The 14852-nt window shown below is 38.4% G+C and overlaps 1 protein-coding gene across 6 annotated transcripts in view; it reads left to right on the top strand.

Moving 5' to 3' along the window:
- LOC116463588 (interaptin-like) overlaps window positions 1-14852 on the top strand; it is a 219295-nt gene that overhangs the window by 193770 nt on the left and 10673 nt on the right. For all 6 annotated transcript variants that reach the window (XM_058434747.1, XM_058434745.1, XM_058434749.1 and 3 more), the window contains 2 exons: window positions 1388-1552; window positions 4733-5032. In XM_058434747.1, coding sequence (XP_058290730.1) covers window positions 1388-1552; window positions 4733-5032 — 465 coding nt within the window. The remainder of the gene's footprint in view (window positions 1-1387; window positions 1553-4732; window positions 5033-14852) is intronic.

The raw sequence follows: 14852 nt of genomic DNA, 5'->3' as shown, positions 1-14852 counted from the left end.
GAGAGATGTTGGCTCAACTACAGGAAAAACTGCCTAATGCTTAGTGCTGTCTGAAAATGGAAATGCCTTCTGGGGAAGAAGTGAGTTACGGTTTCTGGAGGTGTGAGGCACCCAGCAGTCAGTCATTTAGTATAGAGTCAGTAGTAGAGACTGAAGGGTCAGAGTGTGGAAGTACTCTCCACTGACTATTAAATTCCTACTCATGTTAGAGCTTTACACAGAAGCTTTGCCTCCTTTAATCCTCATAACAACCCCTAAGGGAACTAGTTATAACCCTACCAGGAAGGGTTACAGTCACAAACTTAAGATCACTCAGTTAGGAAGTAGTAGAGCCAGGATTAAGAGGCAGGATTTAAACTCAACTTCATCTGCATCCAGAGTTCTTGCTTATTCTTTCCACAATTCATGGAAACATGAGAGATTGAATTAGGGGATTTCTAAGGTCCCTTCTAGCATTATAATTCTATCTGAGTCAAAGTATGGATATAGATGCTCTTCACCTTTCAGTGGGGTTACATCCTGATAAACCCATCATAAATTGAAGGTATTGTAAGTCAAAAATGGGTATTCTGTAGACATGATGGAATGTGAAAACACAATATCTAAAAAATACTGGCAACACAGTACATCCACTGTACAGTATCAGCTGTTTGCCCTCATGATCACATGGCTGTCTGGGAGCTGCGGCCCACTGACACTGCCTAACATCCCAGAGAGTATCATACTTCATATCAACGGCCCAGGAAAAGATCAGAATTCAAAAGTTGAAGTATAGTCTCTACTGAAAATGCATATTGCTTTCTCACCATTATAAAATCGAAAAATCATAAGTCGAACTATTGTAAGATGGGGACCATCTATACGGACATTACTGACTCTTTTCATTTAATCATCCTTCCCACTTTAGTCACATTAAAATGACAATCTGTGACTTCAAAACTTTCTATGACCTCCATCAAGAAAGGGCCACTTGAAAAATCAACATTTGGACTTTGCATTCCCTCTGAGTTTTAAGCAGAACTTAGTCTAAGGCCCTCAAAACTTGCTTAAAAAACAAAAACTTCAATTTTCTGAGTTGCTGGCAAGGACTGAGTTCATAGTATAAATGAGCAAGTAATTAAGCTTTTAGTATTTCCGAAATCTGTCATATAGTTCTAACTCCTCTACTAATTTTTCAGGTCTTAGAAGGTGGTGGAATATTTGGCACCAGGTCAATTTTTCTGGGCCAAGTTCTAAGTCACACTTTTTTTTGAACACTAGAATTTTTTAAATAGTTTAATTAAAAATTTATTGTCAGAACGTTTTAAAACTTAGAGTTTGAAAATAAGCTTAATGTACTTATTTTAAGGTAAAATAGTTTTACATGTGTTTTAAATGCCATTTCTAGATTGAAGCAGAACTTGCCAAGGAAAGGGCCCAACACTTGGTTGAATTTGAAGAGCAAGCTCTTCTCTTTAAGGAAGAAACAAAATTGCAACTTAATATTGAAAAAGAAAAACACCAAGATATAATCCAAAAGTATAAGAAAGAACAAGAGGAACTACAAATGAAGGTCTGTAATTATGACGTTCATCATTATTTAATAGATTTGAAACTGCAGATGTTGTATATTTCGCCTTAGAACATTACAGTATTTATAATTCCAGTAGCTTTCACTCATGGTCACTGTGTCTTGGTTTTATCTATGCAAGTTAGATGGTTTGGCTAATTCTCCAGAATGGGTAACTGAGATAAGTTATACAAGCATGTAATCCAGCTATGTATGGATTTTTTCTACTGGAATAAACTTATTTTTTAAACATTGTAAATTATATGACTAAAAATTATTATGGCTAGATATTTCAACACCTCAAATATCCAACATCGAAAGATAATGAAGTGTTTTATATAATTAAAATTTTCCCAACAACTAAAGCATATACCCTTTAATTGCAAATATTTTTCATTCTCAACATTTCTGAATGAAGAGAAATATTTTTAAAATGTAATTACACCTCCTAAATTTCTTAAACAGTATGTTCTAAATACTAAAGGTTTTGTTAAGGTTTTCCTGTTTTTATAGGACTTGAGTGTAGAGTGTGTATGTGTGTGTATGTGTGTATGTGTATTAATCAAGACCTAGTGGGGAAATAACGTTTTAAATACGTGCATTAAGAGTCTGTGTTAATTAAGCATCAGACAAGACCTAATGGCTTCTACATTTGTGTACAGGAGGTATGGTACATCCATTTCAGTAGTCCATTGTGAACAACAGGCAGCACCAGCTACATGTGTACAACCAGTGCAATAGCACATGGTCCCACACTCAGAAAGGCCTCGTGCTTTGGATTTATTGCTCTGCAGATACTACCTTGAAATTCTTAATAATCTTACTGGGCATGGTGGCTCATGCCTGTGATCCTAGCACTTTGAGAGGCCCAGGCAAGAGGATCACTTGAGGCCAGGCATTCAAGACCAGCCTAGATAACATAGCAAGACTCTGTCTCTATTAAAAAAAAAAAAAGATTTAATTAGCCTAGTGTGGTGGTTCATACCTGTAATATGTTCATACCAGTTAATATGAACCCTAACCCTCCTGGCTACTTGGGAGGCTGATACAGGAGGTTCACTTGAACCCAGGAGTTCAAGGCTTCTGTGAGCTATGATCACACCATTGCACTCCAGACTGGGCAACAGAGTGAGATCCCTTCTCTAAAAGAAAAAAAATATTCTTAGTGATTTTATCTTTGGACTTGTGTTTTGTAAGTGAAATCCTACTGTGGCAATGGAGCATGTGCCACAAGCTTAGAGCCTTGGCTCCCCCAAGGTTTTGCCTCCCCTAGAGGGTTCTCACCTCTTGCTTCCTGGCTCGTGATGCCCCAGGCTCCACCGAGTCTCCCCCTTTCTTCTTCCTCTCACTCTGTGACTGCTGTTCCAGCCCTGGGTGGTTCAGTATCCCATTAGCAGGAGAATGCAGACAGGCAAGCTGGAACTTGCCAGATGTTACAGTTTCTCAAGAGAAGTCATAAATCCACATTTTGTAAGTGGAACCTCCTGATCTTTAAATGTTGACTGCCTTTTAAAAAATGAAAATATATTTGTGGTTATGTGAACCTCCTCTTCCAAAGATAACTTGCTTTATTTCAGTGTCAGCTCTCCTCTGGGTGATGGAAACCACTGTGCAGACCTGACAGTGGCCTTCTTCCCTCTTGGATTAATTGAAGATAATAGAATATTAATTTATAGAATTATGAACTATGGTGAAGAGACTTCTCACACAAGTTATTCTTTCTGTAAATTTAACATTTGAAACAAATTTTGGATACACAACTCTTTTTATGTAACAGTTCACAAAGTCCTTGGAACCTTGGTCTGTGAATGTTTTCCAGATTCTTAGTGGGCTAGTTTCTTGTTGTGCTAATATTTATAACATGACAATAATTTAGCATAAGTAATAAGGATATGTTTCATTAGAAGCAGCTCGTTTCGTTGTTTTGCTTCTTAAGAAGAAAGAAAACAAGAGGACTTTTCCCTTCTAAAGAATTTCATGCTATGAGGAAAAGCTTCTCCAAGTTATTCTCTCATTCATTTGTCTAGAGGAACCACCTTGAGAAACAGTACATTTTCAGAATATTCAGGTGTTTTCTACAACTGTGCTGTCCATCATGATAGCCGCATGTGGCTACAAAAGTTTCCATTAAATTAATTAAAATTAAATACAATTTAAATTCAGTTCCTTGGTCACATTAGTCATATTTCAGGTGCTCAATAGTCAATACTCTTTTTTGAGAGCTATGGTTAGAGTATTTACACCACGGAAATTAGATACAAATCTTGCTTTTTTTTTTTTTATTTGAGAGTCAGTTGTTAAACATTTACCAGCACTGTCAGTAGTCACATGTGGCTAGTGACTACCATATTGGATAGCATAGACTATCTCTAACACCACAGAAAGCTCTGTTGGGCAGTACTGTTCTGGAAGGCATAGTATCTGGAGTTCCTCCAACCATTATATACAAAAAAGAAAAAAATTAGGTTAAAGAAAAATTTATTGGTATAGTTAGGGTAAAGTATAACTCTAGTGCTCTCCTCCTTGCATTCCCCAAAAATCAGCCATTTTGAGATCCCAAAGCCAACCTAGTTAGGTCCAGACAGTCCCCTGATGTACTTGTCAAGACTTGAGCTGAGGCTGGACACAGTGGCTCACACCTGTAATCCCAGCACTTTGGGAGGCTGAGGCAGGAGGATTGCTTGAGCCCAGAAGTTTAAGACCAGCCTTGGCAACATAGACACCATCCCTACAAAAAATAAAAAATTAGCCAGGTGTGGTGGCATGAGTCTGTGATTCAGCTACTGGAGAGGCTGAATTGGTAGGATTGTTTGAGCGCAAGAGGTCAAGGCTGCTGAGAGCCATGATTACACCACTGCACCACTGCGCTCCAGCCTTGACAACAGAGCAAGGCCCTGTTTCAAAAAAAAAAGACTTGTGCTATCCTTTGTAGCTTAATATAGTCACAGAAATTTATATATTTCCAAAAGTGCCCAAGTGATTAATGTGATACTGTTTTAAGTAGAAAAATAAATGTTTTAGTCTTTTAAAAAGAAAATCTTGAAGGCCTGCATGTCATGGGTTTGGTTTCATCTGATCAAGTGAGTACACTGATTAATGAAAATAAACCTCTTAAAAACCGTAAGAATTCTGTGGTTACCTAGAAACTATTGCCTACAAGCTAATATGAGATTTATCTTACAGATATCTGACTTAATCACAGGCGCTACAAGAGATCTAAAGCAGGAAGTGACCGCTCTTAAAGAAAAACTTCACAAATCCCATATTCAGTACACTGAAGAATCTAAGTCAAAGGATAAAGAAATTGAAAATCTTAAAAATTTGGTTGCAGAATTTGAATTTCGCTTGAAGAAGGAAATTGACAGTAATGATTCAGTTTCAGAAGACTTGAGGAAGGAAATGAAACGGAAGTCAGATGAACTGAAAAGAGTAATGCTGGCTCAAACACAACTGATAAAGCAATTTAACCAGTCCCAGGAAGAGGTAGGAAGCAGATAGTGGTAACTTTGCAATTAATCAAAGAGCACATGTTCTTTCAACAAACAAACAAAAATGTGAAAGGCAGCTTAGTTTCATGGAAAGAATCCTGGAATGTTAGTCTGACCTAAATCACATCCTGGTGTTCTGTCCTTAACTTTAGGCAGTCAGCCTCTCCAGACCTGGCTTTCTTGTGAACTACATAATCTCTAAATTTTCCTTAGCACCTAGTTCTGTCTTGCAAATAACTATTTTAAGCCTCTAAGACTAGGAATCTTTATATGTTTATGTCTTATTTGTTTTAACATTAAATCTTTGCCAAATAAACTTTTAGATAACTTTCTGCATACATTTTAAAAAAATTAGACTATGTCTTTTAAATACAATTTTACCTTAGGTTTTTACTTCCTATCAATGTAAACTTATAAGGTAATATGCATGCGTCAGTTTTCTTTCTTATGTATGTATGATTATTTCAGTGATGTTTTTCATTCAAACTGGAGTAGACCTATTTTGATTTGAAAACATTTTTGAAAGTATTATGTCTGAACTACTGAGCAATTTAGAAATAGTGAAACAATTCATCTCTTCTCTAATCACCAATATCATATCACATTACAATATTTGATCCCTTTGATGACAGTATAGCAAATAAAGGCAAATGGAGGAAGATTCTGAATGTTGGTGAGAAGTAATATTTTTGTTGGTTTGACTGGCATCAATAAAGGCATAAAAGGAAAGTGCTAATAATAATATCGATTATTAACAATTAAATATGCCATGGTCTTGCTATATTTAAATTATCAGCCAAAATAGAAAGTTTACATAATCATTGTAATTATGTAATTATGAAGTGAACCTATTACAAAGAAGTTATAAATATAAGATAAAATATGGAATAGATAGAATGGTAGATCAAGAATAATGCCTAGGCCGGGCGCGGTGGCTCATGCTTGTAATCCCAGCACTTTGGGAGGCCGAGGCGGGTGGATCACGAGGTCAGGAGATCGAGACCACAGTGAAACCCCGTCTCTACTAAAAATACAAAAAATTAACCGGGCGTGGTGGCGGGCGCCTGTAGTCCCAGCTACTCAGAGAGGCTGAGGCAGGAGAATGGCGTGAACCCGGGAGGTGGAGCTTGCAGTGAGCCGAGATTGCACCACTGCACTCCAGCCTGGGTGACAGAGCAAGACTCCGTCTCAAAAAAAAAAAAAAAAAAAAAAAGAATAATGCCTAAAACAACTCTATAAGTAGAAATTATTTACATGTTACAAATGAGGAAGAGATTGAAGAAGGTTGAATAATTTCCATAAGGTCAGACGGTTTGGTGGAGCTAAGATTCAAATTCGAATCTCCATGATATGATGTTTCCTCTTTTGGGAAACCTAGTTCTTATTATTCTGCTTCTGCATTTCACAGTGACCACAGACTTAGCAGTTACCATCTCCAGGGACTCAATTTTCTTTTAGTATTATAATTAAGACAAAAAGATGATTAAGTTCTCTTGTTGTTACACAGCAGCACAGTCCCCCCAGTGAAGGAAGCCGCACCCCCAGTTCAGGCAGGAGTAAGGTGGGAGAGCACACGTGGACTTAGCTCCGCTGGAGAAACCCTGAGAGAGAGGTGATGCTGATTTGCCTCAATGAGACAGCAGTAGTGAATCTCTAGAGGAGGGAAGCAGGGTAAAGGACAGAAAGGTCGAGGCAACTAGACTAGCAGGTTTTCTAACTATTCATTCACAAAAGAAATGGCAATATAGAAAATGAGGAGTAACTTATAAACTAGGACAAGTAGAAAAAGACGGAAAGACAAGTAGAAAAAACGTATATTAGCATCTATGTTATTCTGTTCTTGCCTTACTCTAAAGGAATATGTGAGACTGGATAATTTATAAAGAAAAGAGGTTTAGTTGGCTCATGGTTCTGCAGGCTGAACAGGAAGCATAGTTCTGCCGAGGACCTTGGAAGCTTACAATCATGGCGGAAGGTGAAGGAGAAGCCAGTGCATCACATGGTGAGAGAGAGGTTGGGGGAGGTGCCACACTATTTTAAACAACCAAATCTCGCATGAACTAACACAGCAAGAACTCATGCATCAGCAAGGGGATGGTGCTAAGCAATTCATGAGGGATCTGCTGCCATGATTCAAACACCTCCCACTAGGCCCCACCTCCAACATTGAGGATTACATTTCAACATGAGATTTGGAGTTGACAAACTTCCATACCCCATAACAGCATCTATCTGGGTGCCAGGCACGTGTTAGGTAGGTACTGGTGATGTAATTAGGAAGAAGACTGACAACTGCCACTTCCTGCTCTTAAAGAAGAATTTAAAGAAAACTTTGCATGAGTAATTAAATTAATATCCAAAGGAAAGAATGATCTAAACAGAATTTATCATAAAAAAAGCATAGACTGAAAGCTAGAACATTTGCATGAAGAGCCTGTATAAGTTATATATTGCTGCGTGACAAATTACCCCCAAGTTTAGCAGCTTCAAACAACAAACATTTATTATCTCATAGCTTCTTGGGTCAGGAATCTGAGCATGGCTTAGCTGAGTGTCTCTGGTTTAGAGGCTCAAGTTCTCTCATGAGGTTGGTGTTAGGGTATCTACTGGGCTGCAGTCTCATCTAGAGGCTCAACTAGGATGGGATTGGCTTTCAGGCTTACTTATATGGTTGTTGGCAGGATGTATTTGGCCAGTGGCTTCCCTCAGTTCCTTGCCACATGGACCTCTCCATAGAACAGCTCCATGTGTCAGCTGACTTCTCTCAGGGCAAGTGAGTGAGAATGAGAGAGAGAAGGTGCCAAGACAGAAGCCACAGTCTTTTTGCAACCTAATCTCAGAAGAGACATACCAGTGCTTCTGCTGTATTGCATTTATTACAAATGAATCAATAAGTCCAACCCACACTCGAGGTGAAATCATTGCACAAAGATATGAATATCAGGAGGGTAAGGATCATTAGGGGGCATTTTAAAGGCTTCCAGTCACAGGGCTTCTGGAGGTGATTTTGGCAAGAGAAAATAGAATAAAAGTGAAGAGTGGATTTCTTCGTCGACAAAAGGAGCTGCAGTTGGAACTCTTCCTGCTCATTAGTTTTTAAAAGAAGCCACTTAGGAATAAAGCTTTTTAAAAAAATGTGGACTGAAAGACATAAGACATTGGGTTGGTATGTAAATGACCATAGATCATTGCTAGAGAGGAGAAAAGGATCATCCCAAAGGTAAAGAAAACCAATTAGGGGTGTACTTAGGGGGGCAATTTCCTTTTGTGGGAGCAGGGAGGGTAGACTAGATTTTCCTTTAGAAGTTACCAAAATATCACCTCAAAGTTAACTAATTCGAACTGAACTGTAAGAGTAAGTAATTAAGGCTGCTTCTCTGGCTAAGCATGCCAGAGTCCAAAATATGCTTATAAAAATAGGAAATGAGCCAATAAGAGGGATAGGATTTATGAGCCAAAAAGAATAGAGGCCATAGCATGTAAAGTGAAAAGCACCACTTTTTTTGAAAATGCATTCCAGACACTTGAAATTTCTCAGATTCTGGAGAAATAAAGCTGCATTTAAGTGGAAAACAAATTCCCATTAGAATGAAAATAAATTAATGGTCTAATAAGGAGGCTAATTAAGAGGAGGAAAGCTCTATTCTCTTTCAAGAGGCCAAATAATGGGTAAACTTTGTTTTTAATTGTATGAAGAAAGTTCTCAAGGATAAGAGGAAAGCCAAAGCCTCTAAAGGCCAAAATGGGCCTTCCTAAGTGGAGCAGGGATTATTGGAGCACATCCCCAGAAACAGCAAGGGTCGCAAAGTGGAGCAACAAAGGGTGCAGGTCAATAAAAAGAGAAAATGGAAAATAAAACTGTGCTAGAAATGTAAATGTGAACAAGGAGTCCCTGAAAAGATACATTAAAAGATTGGATTTGCATTTCTCTGATGGCCAGTGATGATGAGCATTTTTTCATGTGTTTTTTGGCTGCATAAATGTCTTCTTTTGAGAAGTGTCTGTTCATGTCCTTTGCCCACTTTTTGATGGGGTTGTTTGTTTTTTCTTGTAAATTTGTTTGAGTTCATTGTAGATTCTGGATATTAGCCCTTTGTCAGATGAGTAGGGTGCAAAAATTTTTTCCCATTTTGTAGGTTGCCTGTTCACTCTGATGGTAGTTTCTTTTGCTGTGCAGAAGCTCTTTAGTTTAATGAGATCCCATTTGTCAATTTTGGCTTTTGTTGCCATTGCTTTTGGTGTTTTAGACATGAAGTCCTTGCCCACACCTATGTCCTGAATGGTATTGCCTAGGTTTTCTTTTAGATACCACCTCACACCAGTTAGAATGGCCATCATTAAAAAGTCAGGAAACAACAGGTGCTGGAGAGGATGTGGAGAAATAGGAACACTTTTACACTGTTGGTGGGACTGTAAACTAGTTCAACCATTGTGGAAGTCAGTGTGGCGATTCCTCAGGGATCTAGAACTAGAAATACCATTTGACCCAGCCATCCCATTACTGGGTATATACCCAAAGGACTATAAATCATGCTGCTATAAAGACACACGCACACGTATGTTTATTGCGGCACTATTCACAATAGCAAAGACTTGGAACCAACCCAAATGTCCAACAACGATAGACTGGATTAAGAAAATGTGGCACATATACACCATGGAATACTATGCAGCCATAAAAACTGATGAGTTCATGTAGGGACATGGATGAAGCTGGAAACCATCATTCTCAGCAAACTATTGCAAGGACAAAAAACCAAACACCGCATGTTCTCACTCATAGGTGGGAATTGAACAATGAGAACTCATGGACACAGGAAGGGGAACGTCACACTCCGGGGACTGTTGTGGGGTCGGGGGAGGGGGGAGGGACAGCATTAGGAGATATACCTAATGCTAAATGACGAGTTAATGGGTGCAGCAAAACAACATGGCACATGGATACATATGTAACAAACCTGCACATTGTGCACATGTACCCTAAAACCTAAAGTATAATAATAATAATAATAATAATAATAATAAGATACATTAAAAGATTGGAAAGGAGGCAGGGAGGGAGAGAGAGCGAGCGAGAGAGAGAGAAAGTTAATATGTTAGAGAATAACACTTATCAATAAAACCAAGTCAAAATGGGTCATGTGCTTCTTGATGCCCATTTTCCTTCCTACCGGTTCCATGTGAGTACAGTCAAGACAGTGTGACCCCACTGTTACGGACCTTGTTGTGATCCAGAGGAAGAATGTGGTAAATCAAATAAACAGCTCACATACAATCACTGAAGGACAATCAGTACAGATAGTTCAATAGTCACACATAAGGGAGCCAAAAGAGCAGTAGTTTTAAATGCTATAGTTCTTGTAGTCATACAATGAAGATGAGTGATACTCAAAAATAGAAAACAATGCTCTTGGTTAAACATGGAGAATTGAATACATATGTTTATCTCTACTTCATTCCATTGCCACTAAAATGGCAATCAATTAATAAAAAATGAATAAATCCATTAGGACAAAGAGAACAGGAGAGGAGTTAGCACTTGATAAAAAAGATATTGACCAAAGCTTACAAAAATGGAAAGCAAGTGTCTAAGAGATAAATGACTTATCAGACTATAGGATATTGAAACCTAATGCCTGTGAGGATTGGGGATGGGAGGATCCAAAACGGAGAAAATCTAGTTATGTGACACAACACTGGAGAGGCTCAGGAACTGGAGAAACTAGGTGCAGGCATAACTTGTTTTATTGCATGTCACTTTATTGTGTTCCACAGATACTGTGGTTTTTTTTTTCACAAATTGAAGGTTTGTGGCAACTCCTATGTCAAGAAAGTCTCTCAGTGTCATTTTTTCAACTGCATGTGCTCACTTTATGTCTTTGTGTCACAGTTTGGTAATTCTTGCAATATTTTAAACTTTTTCATTATTATTATATCTCTTATGGCCACGCAACCAGTGATCTTTGATGTTACTATTACACTTGTTTGTGGGTGCCAAGAATGGTGCCTATATAAGACAGCAAACTTAACAGATAAATGTTGTGTGTGTTCGGACTAATCCACTGACTGGCCAGTCCCCCGTCTCTCTTCTGCTCAGGTCTCCCTATTTGCTGAGGCAAAAACAATATTGAAATTAGGCCAGTTAACAACCCTACAATGGCTCCTAAGCATTCAAGTGAAAGGAAGAATTACACCTCTCACTTTAAGTCAAAAGGCAGAAATGATTAAGCTTAGCAAAGAAAGCAAATCAAAAGTTGAGATAAGCCAGAAGCTAAGCCTCTTGTTCCAGTTAGCCAAGTTGTGAATGCAAAGGAAAAGTTCTTGAAGGCAATAGAAGTACTACCTCAGTGAATACATGAATGATAAGAAAATAAAACAGCCTTCTTGCTGATATGGAGAAAGTTTGAGTGGTCTAGGTAGAAGATCAAACCAGTCATAATATTCCCTTAAGCCAAAGCCTAATCCAGAGCAAGACCCTAACTCTCTCCAATTGTATGAAGACTGAAAGAGATGAGGAAGCTGCAGAAGAAAAGTTGGAAACTAGCAGTGGTAGGTTTATGAGGTTCTGGACAAGAAGCCATTTCCAGAACATAAAGGTACAAGGTAAGATAGCAAGTGCTCATGTCAAAGCTGCGGTAAGTTATCCAGATCTAGCTAAGATCATTTATGAGGTGGCTACATTAAACAACATATTTTCAGTGTAGATGGAACAACCTTCTATTGGAAGAAGGTACCATCTAGGACTTTCATAGCTGTAGTACAGAAGCTTTGAAGCCAAACTTCAAGAATTAGCCTTCAAAGGACAGGCTAATTCTCTCATTGGGAGATAATGCAGCTAGTGACTTTAAGTTGAAGCCAGTGCTCATTTACCATCCCAAAAATCCTAAGACTCTTAAGAATTATGCTAAATCTACTCTGTGCTTTATAAGTGGGACAACAAAGCCTGGATGACAGCACATCTTTTTGCAGCATGGCTTACTGAATATTTTAAGCCTGTTGATACCTACTGTTCAGAAAAAAAAAAAAAATCCCTTTCAAAATATTGCTTCTCATTGACAACGCATCTGGTCACCCAAGAGCTCTGATGGAGATGTACAGGGGGATTAATGTTTTCATACCTGCAAACACAACATCCATTCTGCAGCGCATGGATCAAGGAACAGTTCTGACTTTCAAGTCTTATTATTTAAGAAATATATTTCATAAGATGATAGCTGCCATAGTTATTGATTCCTCTGATGGATCTGGGCTAAGTAAATTCAAAACCTTCTGGAAAGGACTCATCATTCTAGATGCCATTCAGAACATTCCTAATTCATGGGAGGAGGATAAAATATCAATAATTACAAAAGTTTGGAAGAAGTTGATTCCAGCTCTCATGGATGACTTTGAAGGTTTAAAACTTCAGTGGAAGAAGTGGCAGAAATAGCAAGAGAACTAGAATTAGGAGTGGAGTCTGAAGATGTGGCTGAACTGCTGCAAACTTGAACATATAAAAAGTTACTTCTTATAGATGAGCAAAGAAAGCCATTTGTTGAAATGGAATCTACTGTTGTGAAGATGCTGTGAAAAATATTGAAATTACAACAAAGGATTTGGAATATTATATAAAATTAGTTGATAAAGCAGTGACAGGGTTTGAGAGGATTGACTCCAATTTTGTTCTACTGCGGGTAAAATGCTGTCAAACAGCATCACATGCTACAGAGAAATCTTTCTCAAATGGAAGAGTCCATTGATGTGGCGAACATCATTGTTGTCTTTTTTTTAGTTTTTATTTTCTTTTTGAGACAGAGTTTCACACTGTTGCCCAGGGTGGACTGCAGTGGCACAGTCTCAGCTCACTGCAACTTCTGCCTCCCAGGTTCAAGTGATTTCTGTGCTGTTGTCTTCTTTTGAGAAATTGCTACTGCCATCCCAACCTTCAGCAACTTCCACCTTGATCAGTCAGCAGCCATCAACATTGAAGCAACATTGAAGCAGCCATCAACATTGAAGCAACATTGAAGCATCCACCAGCAGAAGATACAACTTGCTGAAGGCTCAGATGGTTGATAGCATTTTTTAGCAGTAAAATATTTTTAAATTAAGGTATGTACATTTTTTAGACTTAATGCTATTGCACACTTAACTACAGTGTGGTGTAAACATAATTTTTATATGCAGTGGGAAGCCAAAAAATTCATGTGACTTTCTTTATTGCAATATTTGCTTTATTTTGGTCTAGAACCAAACCCACAATATCTCTGTATGCCTATGCCTCTGAAAGAGGGATGTAAGGGTGGAACTGAAAACAAGACTGTTTGAAAGATTATAAAAGCACCAAACAGATCATCAGAGATGTCCTCCCAGTTCCCAAGAAGCCCCTGCCCACCATCCTGTCAGAATACCAGGGGTTTACTCTCTAGCAAAACTGAATGAGAAAAGGCACTGAACCTGAGGACAAAAGAGATAAAGCAAGAGTATATTAAGTATGGAGACTTCCCAGTACCCTTCACACTCTCATGTTTCAGAACACAAGTAACCAGGCGTATGTATTAATAGCCATAAAAAAAGAAATTGGAAGAGCCCCCTCTGGAGAAATGAGCTGCCTCAAAAGATAAGAATAGCCTGGCAGAGTGGCCCACACCTGTAATCCCAGCACTTTGGGAGGGCAAGGCAGGCAGATCACATGAAGCCAGGGGTTTGAGACCAGCCTGGCCAACATGGTGAAACTCCATCTCTACTGAAAATACAAAAATTAGCCTGGTGTGGTGGTGCACATCTGCTACTTGGGAGGCTGAGGCACAAGAACCACTTGAACCCAGAAGGTGGAGGTTGCAGTAAGCAGAGATCACACCACTGCACTCCAGCCTGGGTAACAGCAAGACTCTGTCTCAAAAATAAATAAATAAAAAAGATAAGACCCATTGATACTGACAGTTGGGATATCCCAATGAAATGGCTATATCCATGTTCAATCTACCTACTTAGAAGGATATCAGCCAATAAACTGTATACAAGCGCACTGAGCTTAAGGTAACATTTTGGGGACCCATTTTTAAACACGAACAGCCAAGGATCACCAATTATTTGAGAAACATCTCTAATGTGAAGAACAGAAACAATAAGCAAAAAAGAACTTCACAGAGAAAAAATACAAAACAATACAGGGAGCAAAAGAGAGCTTAAAAATATATAATATCCTCAGAGAGAAAAGAGATGATATTGTATTCATTAAACATAAACAGCCGGCTATGAAAAAAGAACAAGAGTGAATATTAAAATATAAGGACTGAAATTTTAAAAAAATCAATATTTGGGTTAGATGATAAAGATGTGAAATCTCCTAGAAAGTAGAAGAGAAAAGCAAAAAGATGGAGAAAAGAAACGAAAATTTGAGGAAATAGGAACTAGAAGACAGTGCCTTCCAAATTCCAAAGGAAAATTACGCCCAGCCTAGAATTCTATATCCTGCCAAAACAATCCATCAAGTATCAAACACAGATATTTTCAGACTTAAGAGTTCTCAAAAATGTTACTACCCTGGCAGCCTTTGTCAGGAAGCTGTTAGAAGCTATATGACAGCACAATGATGGAATAAGTAATAAAGGAGAAAATATAGGAATCAGGAAATAAGGAATCCAACACAGGAGAGAGATGGAGGGAATCCCAGGATAATGGTGGGAAGAAATGCTAGGATTACAGCAGTGCATCAGATTGAAAGAACAACCAGACCAAAAGAATGGAAGGTTCTTAGAATGTTGAACAGAAGAATTGTGGGTTCTTAGAAGTATGTCTCCAAGAACAAAGAGAAGCTGATAGCTTACATGGGG

This window comes from Hylobates moloch, unplaced genomic scaffold (genome assembly GCF_009828535.3).
Source record: "Hylobates moloch isolate HMO894 unplaced genomic scaffold, HMol_V3 SCAFFOLD_43, whole genome shotgun sequence".
Taxonomy (NCBI): domain Eukaryota; kingdom Metazoa; phylum Chordata; class Mammalia; order Primates; family Hylobatidae; genus Hylobates; species Hylobates moloch.
This window is presented reverse-complemented; position numbering and strand designations above follow the sequence as displayed.